This window comes from Micromesistius poutassou (assembly GCF_964030765.1).
Source record: "Micromesistius poutassou genome assembly, chromosome: 3".
Lineage (NCBI taxonomy): Eukaryota > Metazoa > Chordata > Actinopteri > Gadiformes > Gadidae > Micromesistius > Micromesistius poutassou.
The window spans coordinates 19,768,781-19,779,699 of record NC_140273.1 but is presented as its reverse complement, the minus strand read 5'-3'; the positions used below and the strand labels follow the sequence as shown (position 1 = coordinate 19,779,699).

The window sequence follows — 10,919 nt, the reverse complement described above, 5'->3', positions numbered from 1 at the left end:
TTTGCTTTGTCAGCCAATGTCGTCAAACCACTGTGTAACTCTACTTTCTATCAGAAAATGTTTTTTTTATACCATAAGCACAGCAAACTCACACCAACGCTATAAACACACACATACACACACACACACACACGCCAAACAGCGTCGTCGTATAGGGGGGAAAGGTTATGACAATTATAAGGGCCCACAGCCCGCTAGGGCCCACACACAGCCCCAGTAGCCTCTATGACCGCGGACGAGCGCTATTGTTAACGGGGGGTTGGATCGCGGACGAGCGCTATTGCGGGCGCGATTGTTGAAGAACACTCAGGGCACTTTTTAATACGAGGCAAAAAGGGCAGGGGCTCAAGCACCCCTAGGGCCCTATGTGTGCACGTGCCTGGTTCTTCCCATGGTTCTTCCTCATCGGAAGTGGGTGAGCGATGAGACTTACAGTGAACAAACAATCCAATTTAAACTTTAATTGAGATTAGATGAGGCTTGTTATTTGTTTTACAACAACGTATTCCATGTGCTCTTTGTTTCACTTGCACATTTAAGTTAAATGCTACATATTTACCTGTGGACTATCTTGAGCCAGGACACTTTGTTTTTTGCATATCAGTGCTTGATTGTTAAATACAATAAAATACCCACACCTATTTGTTGAGTGGTTAATTGAAAATGTATTTGCAATCAGAGGTGTAATAACGTGTTGCAAATCAGGGAAATGAGAATAAGACAATTAATAATACATAATTTACATAAGACTTGTTAAGTCGTTAAATGTAAAAAAGGAAACAAATTGGGTGTATTACACCAGGCACCGTCAAGAACACTGAAAAACAAGAACATTTAAGGTGGCAATGAATGGGGTAGAGGGGCCCACACCGATATTCTTTCAGGGGGCCCAGAATTCCTAGCAACTGCCCTGACGCCAAACACACACATGCAAAGCACACACACACATAAACACCATCATCATATTCCAGTAAAATAACATAACGTGATGTAATATCATCAGCACTGACCCGATAAAGTAGGTGATGATCAGCAGCTGAACCACGCGGTTGATGATGCCGATGGTCCAGCTCTTCACCACCACCGACTTGGTGGTTTCGTAGGTGAAGAAGTCTGTGATGAAGGACCACATGGTGGCCCCTGTCTGTCCGTCTGTCTGTGGGCTGTCTGTCTGTGGACTGTCTGCCTGTGGGCTTTCTGTCTGTCTGTCTGTGGGCGGTCTGCCTGTCTGTCTGTGCGCGGTCTGCCTGTCTGTCTGTGCGCGGTTTGCCTGTCTATCTGTGTCTGAAGGGCTGCAGGAATCAATTGTCGACGCGCCGCTTAGAGATGCACAAATCCAGCATCTTTATTTTATTTGAAGAAAATAAAAAAAATCGATAAATTCCTGCAGTCCTGTGTTACTTTCTGCCAAAAAATGTGATTTCAATATGATCCAACGGTGAAATAGAGCTGGAAAAAATATCTTGTTTGTCCCTGTGTCCAAATACCAGCTGTTGTTTCTTTCAAATCCCTGCTTCAGTTTCAAGGGCTGGCCTGCAAGAGAGTGAAACCCTCTCTGTAAGTTAGGGAGCTTTGTACCTTCAAATGCTTTTCAAACTCCTCCTCTTACCGTTCAAAACACACACACACTCACAGACACACACACACAGACACCCGCACACTCACAGACACACACGCGCACTTGCAGACACACACACACACACACACACACACGCTCTTACAGACTCACACACGCACACATACACACAGACACTCTCACAGACACACACACACACACAGACACACACACACACCAACCACAAGCCATATCCGTGGTATAACATTTCAGTCGACTCCAATGACAATTGCTTCCTTGCTAATTCTATCACCACAATTGTGTGCCATGACAAAACCACGGCTAATGGCAGGAGTGACAGCGGGGAACGATGGGGCATGATTGATGGAATGAACAGAATTAGATCAGCCAGGAACATCAGCCCTAGCTTTCTTCTTATTATTATATGTACTCAGCCAATTGCATTTGACCGTTATCTAGAAATAACACACACACACAAGTGTGCACACACACACGTACGTATGAATGTGTGAGAATGCACATTCGTACACACACACACACACACACACACACACACACACACACACACACACACACACACAACCACACACACACACGCACATCTGAAGGATCCGATTTCCTCCTAATCCAATGCAGGCCTGGCAGGCCTCCATTAACCGCCAGTCACTTTATGACAAGAAGGCAGACATTAATGGAGTGTGACGAAAAGCATATTAAGTGGTGAAATATCATCTCATGCCTAACCTCACACCAAGTCATCTTCTTCTTAAGGGCCATTTAAAGCATGCTAATTGGACTGATACAAACGCAATGACGGAAAGTCAATAGAGCACCCTGCACAGAAAACAGGCTACAGCTTTGGACGCAGCTTTGCGGCAGATTCCACACATTCAGCCCCGTTTCCTGCAAGTCTGACCGAGGCCATTTAAGGGTAAGACAGCTGCAGATGGAGCCAATTAGGCACACAGACACCGAGGGGACAGAGGAGGTGAGACACCGAGGGGACAGAGGAGGTGAGACACAGAGGGGACAGAGGAGGTGAGACACAGAGGAGACGGAGGAGGTGGGACACCGAGGGGACGGAGGAGGTGAGACACAGAGGAGGTGAGACACAGAGGAGACGGAGGAGGTGAGACACAGAGGAGACAGAGGAGGTGAGACACCGAGGAGACAGAGGAGGTGGGAGACAGAGGGGACAGAGGAGGTGAGACAAGAGGGGACGGAGGAGGTGAGACAAGAGGAGGTGAGACACAGAGGAGACGGACGAGGTGAGACACAGAGGAGACGGAGGAGGTGAGACAAGAGGAGATGGAGGAGGTGAGACAGAGGAGGTGAGACAAGAGGAGACGGAGGAGGTGGTCCGAGGCGGGGCGTGGAGCAGGAGATCCAACAGCAGAACCAGCTGGAGAACCTCCTTCATCAAGGCTCGTTGTTCCGCTGCACTGGGAAAGGGAATTTCTCAGACTGTTGTTTTCACCATCAATGTCTAATCTCCCGTCTATCTTCTCAGGTCATTGGCTTTTCTAACAGCCGTTGTTAGAACCATCATGGTGAATCATTAATGAGGCATGTTTGATTATTACAATTAAGAATAATCTGAATAATCTGAATCTGAATGCACTTCACAAGATCTCATTGTATAGTTTTGTATTGAACTTCAAACATGTTTTTATACAACATATTTTATTAATAATCCACCTTCCACCAACCATTGTGTGCTGATGAATAACAAGACAATAATCAAAAGATGATTACCCAAATAATCACAACCAGTAATAATGTGATATTGAGAGAATTAATGTATTATTGTATGAAACAATAAAAAACATGTATGATGTGTCCTTAAATAAATGTCAAGACGCACGCGTCATGCACAGGTTTATGTCAAACTTTGCAGTTGAATGCAGCATTTATATTTATTGTCCACAAACACTTTCTGCAAATTGAGAAACAAGCTCCTAAAATCTACCGAGGAGGCATTTGGCCATGAAGAAGACATGTGGCTCAGAGCCCACGACGTCCGTTACGCTGCGTGTTGGCTCTGGGAGCAGCAGGGCTTATGGCGTCATGGCAGCCCCAGACACATGAGACTGTATTACGCGGTGAGTGGTCGGTGATAATGGACGAATTAGAGAGTGAAACAGGAGATGAAAAGAACCGTGAAGACATGAAGACGTTTGTATAGATTTATTTTTTCTCCACTTACTGACAAACAGGAAGTGGTACAGAAATAAAATGTTTTTGTTTTTTTTGTTATTTTAAGAACTACTCCTAATGACTATGAACGACTGATACCAACGTATTGATCCCACTTCTAATGGGATGAGGGATCACCAGGAACACGAGACACCTAATGTTTCAGCCACCAAAGAAATGGGCTTATATTAAATTATATATTTTTTCCTACAATGGCCACACCAAGACCCGCCCTACTCTGTCTGTGATTGGCCGGGTTGCATGCAACTCAACTGGACGCTACGGTACCCTCGCTGTGAGCATTCAAGAGCATCACAAAAGAGCCCTAAACCTAACCATGACCCTTACCCTAACCCCTAAACCTAACCCTAACCCTAATCATAGCCACTAAACCTAACCCTAACCCCTAAACCTAACCCTAACCACTAAACCTAACCCTAACCACTAAACCTAACCCTAACCACTAAACCTAACCACTAAACCTAAACCTAACCCCTAAACCTAACCCTAACCACTAAACCTAACCCTAACCACTAAACCTAACCCTAACCACTAAACCTAACCACTAAACCTAAACCTAACCCCTAAACCTAACCCTTACCCTTAAACCTAACTCAACCCTAACCCCTAAACCTAACCATAACCCCTAAACCTAACCCTAACTCAACCCTAACCCCTAAACCTAACCATAACCCCTAAACCTAACCCTAACCACTAAACCTAACCCTAACCACTAAACCTAACCCTTACTCAACCCTAACCCCTAAACCTAACCATAACCCCTAAACCTAACCCTTACCCTTAAACCTAACCTTACCCATAGCAGCTAATATCAAGCCAGTAAAAGCGTGTATGATGGACCAATCAGAAATAGAGGCGGGCGTGTCTCACAGGGGGGGGGGGGGGGGGGTGGTCCTCACAGGGGCGGTCCTCATGGGGGGGGGGGGGGGGGTCCTTCCTCACGGCGGGGGGGGGGGGGGGGGGGTCGTCTTTTATCTCTCGTGGATGGGGGCTACTGTATGTGTACTGTGTGTTTTAGAATCAACAGGGGAAGGTTACCTCTCAACAACCCCAACCATCCACAAACAAGATGTCAGTCAGAGGCATCCTGGATAGCACCCCTCCATATAGTCTTCATCTTCATCATCACCATCTTCATCATCACCATCATTTTCATTAAGGTCATCATCATCATCATCATCCTCTCATCCGTGAGTTTCTCACGCTGCCTAATGCTGCCTCCCACTTCCTGGGATGTGGTCGTCTCCTGCCCTTAAATTAGGGTGCACTTATATAAAGTGCAATAAAGTAGGGACAACCACCAACTGTGTAGTCTTCAAACAAAATGTGTTCCCGATTCAAAGACTTTCACAGTCAATTGTGGTTATGATGGATGAGAAAATTATAAAAGAAAGATACAGTTTGGCTGCTAGGCCAAGAAATAAAGCCTTTTGACTTATTAATGTCTGCCTATTTTTAATGTTAATACAGTGAGCAAACACTGACAATGAATCGAGCTCAAGGGTGTGCATGCGATCGTCTGTTCGCCGTTATTTTTTATTATTCAGTCCAATAAGATCTGAAGGTCCCTTCATATACCGGACAAATTTATTTGTAATTTATTACTTTATGATACCACAGGAGGAGTGGGGCAAACTTTCCTCAGACCGATGTAAGAGACTGGTAGATGGTACAAGAAGGGTCTCACTGAAGTGATCGCAAAGTGATCCTCAGTACAATATGTATTCAGTGGAATATTTACAAATTCCTTAATAAATAATAATAATAATCTCAATCCAATTTGCCTATAAGCAGGGCTGTGGCACTGAAGACGCTGTTGCCTCCTTCATAAACTTTTCGTGCATCCGTCTATTCTCCGTAGATTCTACGGACGTGCCGTATATGTGAATGACATATCCTGACGTTGGACCTCCTGAAAAAATACTGCCCCCGAGGTAGTATGTTCTCCGGAGGAAATGCTAATTACCTTATATGTGAATGAGCAGTTGCTCATTTGGCTCAGTTGGCCCTTGTTAAATAGACCACAATAGAATAATTTTGTTAAAGAAATTGAATAATCGCATTGGTGCATTTTATTATGTGAACCTCCGCTGCGCGTCGGGACGGACAACATTATTAACTGTGGTATAATGAGCGTATACCACGGCCTGTCGTGATCTATTGCTTAAATACACACACACACACACACACACACACACACACACACACACACACACACACACACACACACACACACACACACACACACACACACATACATATATATATAAGCCTTAATATCATTTGATGTTATTTCAACCTTGGACCCAGATTTTAGTTTGTGTAATTGTTGTGAATTATGACATTTCATGAACTTTTTATGATATGTATTTGATGAGTGAGTTCCCGGTCGTTCCTTCTGTCTCTAAGCGCCTGAGAAAGTTTTTGTGTTGCTTCACTGCTTTAATATTCACTCACCCTCTTTACCTAAATGGTTTTACTTGTTATGCTGCCAATATATCTGTCCATTTTGATTCTAATCAAATATTCTATAATCCTCTGTAATGCTTCATCCTCTGTTGCTCTTCATTCTTCATTCTTCATTGTTTTGAACCTGATAGTCCCATGTTGATCGCATCTTTAACTCAACTTGAACTGTAATTGTATGCTAATTTTAACTGGTCATAATTTTGCTCAACACAACATTTGATCAATTTACATCCAATCAGATTACAGACACTGCACTGTACTGCACAAACATCACACTGTGGCGATTTAATATTCTATGAAACTGTATAAGTAACTTTTTTTAAAGACAGTCGTTTTGAATTTAAAATTTATTTATTTAGGGTAAACAGAAGGGGGTGAGTCGAGGGGCCACAGTGAGTCGAGGATGCCACAGTGAGGAGAAGGGGCCACAGTGAGGAGGAGGGGCCACAGTGAGTCGAGGGGCCACAGTGAGGAGAAGGGGCCACAGTGAGGAGGAGGGGCCACAGTGAGTCAAGGGGCCACAGTGAGTCAAGGGGCCACAGTGAGGAGGAGGGGCCACAGTGAAGAGGAGGGGCCACAGTGAAGAGGAGGGGCCACAGTGAGTCGAAGGGCCACAGTGAGTCGAGGGGCCACAGTGAGTCGCGGGGCCACAGTGAATCGAGGGGCCACAGTGAGTCGAGGGGCCACAGTGAGGAGGAGGGGCCACAGTGAGGAGGAGGGGCCACAGTGAATCGAGGGGCCACAGTGAGTCGAGGGGCCACAGTGAGGAGGAGGGCCCACACTGTGGAGGAGGGGCCACAGTGAGTCTAGGGCCCACACTGTGGAGGAGGTGCCACAGTGAGTCTAGGGGCCACAGTGAAGAGGAGGGCCCACACTGTGGAGGAGGGGCCACAGTGAAGAGGAGGGCCCACACTGTGGAGGAGGGGCCACAGTGAGTCGAGGGGCCACAGTGAGGAGGAGGGCCCACACTGTGGAGGAGGGGCCACAGTGAGTCGAGGGGCCACAGTGAGTCGGAGGGGCCACAGTGAGTCGAGGGGCCACAGTGAGTCTAGGGGCCACAGTGAGTCTAGGGGCCACAGTGAAGAGGAGGGCTCACACTGTGGAGGATGGGCCACAGTGAGTCTAGGGGCCACAGTGAAGAGGAGGGCCCACACTGTGGAGGAGGGGCCACAGTGAGTCTAGGGGCCACAGTGAAGAGGAGGGGCCACAGTGAGGAGGAGGGGCCACAGTGAGTCGAGGGGCCACAGTGAGGAGGAGGGGCCACAGTGAGGAGGAGGGGCCACAGTGAGGAGGAGGGGCCACAGTGAGGAGGAGGGGCCACAGTGAGTCGAGGGGCCGTCGATTTCTTCTTCTGAAGTAAGGACCTCAACCTTTGGGAGGGAAAGCACAACGGTGTCAGAACAGTACAGCTTTTTAACAGAACTGTCATTCAGTTCACATCAACGTTTGACTGTCAGACATACCACAAATAATTCCAGTTTTCACCCAATCACTAAATTGTGCGGCAATAAGTGTGTTTACATACACACCTACATATATGCATGCATCCACACCCAAACACAAACAGGCGTTGATTTCAGGGGGACTCAGGGGATACGGTCCTTTGTAGGAACTTTTTAGAACACATGCATTTGTCCCCCCAAATTTAAACATGAAAAAAGTAGGGGGCTTTTATTTTCTAAACCCATTATTACATCACTCGCAAGAACCGACAGCAATAGTTTTTTTTGAACCCTCCAAAAACACATCATTTCCCAAACGAGGGGCAGAAAAGAGGACCAGTCCTTTAGCAACGCAACGAGCAAACAGCACGGGGAGAGTGAGATTGAGAGTATATATATATATATATATATATATATATATATAATGAATGAATACATCATAATGAATCATTAGCATTGATATTAGGTTAACCCAACAACACAAAAAAAGGAAAATACAATATATTTAAATTAACACATAAGGTTCCACATGAATCTTATTTTCCTCCCTATGACTGCTGCTGGTCTCTGGGGGGTGAGCGTCCAGCTGTGGTGATGACACAGAACACAACGCTTTGACCATTCAAGTTCATTTACTTTTTTATGATATATTACATTCTTGCTTGATCCGGTAAAATTCTAAACTGTTCTACATATATATATATATATATATATATACATATATATATATATACATACATACATATATATACATATACATACATATATATATATATATATATATATACACACATATATATATATATATATATACACACACATATATATATATACACACACACTATATATATATACACACACACTATATATACACACACACACACATATATATACATATATATATATATATATATATATATATACATGTATGTATATATATAATGAATGAATATCATCATCATGAATCATAATGATCCATTAGCATTGATATTAGGTTAACCCAACAGCACAAAAAATGGAAAATACAATGTATATTTAAATTAACTTATACTTACAGGTTCCACATGAATCTTATTTTTTTGGGCAACATGGTCACGCGGCAAAAGTAATCTTGAAAAACTCAATAAAGTGCAGAAGTTATCTCAAGAAGATCTCTGACGAAGCTTGGCTCGCGGCGTTTAGAGCGACATCTAGTGGCGGCCTTGGTTACACCAAACATTGCAACCAGCATTGTTGTCATGGCTGCGGTATAGTTTACTATTTGTTTACAATTTACAATCATAGTTTACTATTTGGCTGCCGGGAACGCTCAATTTGTATCCGTGTCTTTATGTATTTATATATATACATAGTACGCATAGTATATAGGCCTACATATTGTGGCGACGTACAGAAAGATTGAGACAGAAGCCCAGGTTTAAATGGTTCACAACTTCCGTGCCCCATACACCGCACGACTACGGAAGTTGCCTTTATTTTGAACACCACCTTTTACACTGAACACAGCGCAACCAACACACACGCATGACACTCTAATGGTGCGACCCCAAAGAACACAACATCATAACCGCTCAACACTCCAATCCCCTAACCCATTTATCCCACCTACTAAACACCCCTACAGTATAAAATCCCAACAGATACAACGGGAACGTCCCTTCCCGCAATGCAGATTCCCATGCTCCCTTGCGCAGGACCCGAACAGGCGTCCACGGCAGTGGTCGCCACAATATAAAAATAAATAAATAAATAAATATATATATATATATATATATATATATATATATATATATATATATATATATATATATATATTATAAAACGGGTGGCTTAAATCAAGCGATGTGATTGGTTCCCAACTCCGCTGCGCGTCGGGACGGACAACGCCCCTTAACTGTGGTCTAATGAGAGTATACCACAGCCTGTGATCTATTGCGTAAATATATATATACATATATATATATAGAGAGAGAGCCCTTCATTTTATTGTGATAAAGTTATAGTTACATTAATCTGACTTGAAATTAAATTGAATTTGATCAATAACATTCAACAAGGAGTAAAACAATGATAACAGATTTAAATGTATATATATAATAGTGCGGTCCCTACCGGTCTTCCCCCAGTTGGTGCTGATGAGTTTGGGGTCCAGGCGGGTGGGGATGTCCTCGATGCCTTTCAGCTGGACCACACACTCGTACCTCCCCCAGTCCTCCAGTGGGACGGCCGTGAGGTCCAGGTCCACGCTGAGCTGGAAGGTCCCATCGTGGTTGGGGAGGACCTCCCCGGGGTCCACCTGCTCATGGAGCTCCTGGCCGTCTCTCCTCCAGAACACCACCACCCTGTCAGGGCAGAAGCCTGTAGCATGGCACACCCATAGACATCTTATAAGTAGACGCAGCATCGACCGCTACTGCCTACTGGCGCTGACGAGACGCGGGGCCGCCATCTTGGAGTGGTGATCCGCTCCACTCAGTGTAATTCATTTGGCAGGAGCAATGAACTGTTAGCGCATTTAATTAATCTTACCTCACTGAATACCACTGATTTTCACACGTTTTTTTGTCATACGTGTAGCTATGATAAAGGACACATGTTTTGGCGTGTTTTATTATTCATAGTTGGCTTAACAGTAATAGAATATTCTTATATGCCATAAGTGACCAGACGTCCGAGATCAAAACTGGGAATATAATCCCTGAGAAGGGGAAAAAAACGGTCAGCTATTTTTAAGTAGAAGAAACAATATGATTAGGTTATATATACATATACGTATATCCTACATAAACAATGTATGAATACATTAGATATCTTAGGGACTTATAGACTGTATCTCTGTTGCTGCAGCAGCAGAGTTTATTCTGTCTTGACACTTTGTATTGATATTTTGTATTACATTCTTCCCTTAAATTAAGTTTAGAGTGATTGTTTTATATGTATTTTTTATGTATGTCACTTTGGATAAAAGCGTCTGCCAAATACTTAAACATAAATAAACACCTGAAAGTTTTTATATCAGCTAAAACCACCAATCTGTTTCACTGGATTCAGAATAAAACCAAATTCTGTCTTACCCAACAATGTTAGTATTTCAATATTGTTACTTGAATGACTTATTCATGGTTCCAATTATACTGTTAAGAAAGTATTGTCTTATACTTTGCCTAAAATTAGACAAAATAGAACATTTCCTTACAAAGACGAATGGGGCCGGG

The 10,919-nt window shown here is 43.8% G+C and overlaps 2 protein-coding genes across 2 annotated transcripts in view; both read right to left on the bottom strand.

Moving 5' to 3' along the window:
• The window catches only part of p2rx3b (purinergic receptor P2X, ligand-gated ion channel, 3b), a gene marked incomplete at both ends in the record, with an annotated part of 8,476 nt that extends 7,344 nt beyond the window's left edge, over window positions 1-1,132 (bottom strand). Inside the window, one exon of the mRNA XM_084465237.1 lies at window positions 1,011-1,132. Coding sequence (XP_084321363.1) covers window positions 1,011-1,132 — 122 coding nt within the window. The remainder of the gene's footprint in view (window positions 1-1,010) is intronic.
• Window positions 1,133-8,252: 7,120 nt separating this feature from the next.
• The window catches only part of LOC311341124 (uncharacterized protein), a gene marked incomplete at its 3' end in the record, with an annotated part of 99,047 nt that continues 96,380 nt past the window's right edge, over window positions 8,253-10,919 (bottom strand). Inside the window, exons 2-3 of the mRNA XM_084466024.1 lie at window positions 9,808-10,062; window positions 8,253-8,290 (exon numbers count right to left, since the gene is read on the bottom strand). Coding sequence (XP_084322150.1) covers window positions 8,253-8,290; window positions 9,808-10,062 — 293 coding nt within the window. The remainder of the gene's footprint in view (window positions 8,291-9,807; window positions 10,063-10,919) is intronic.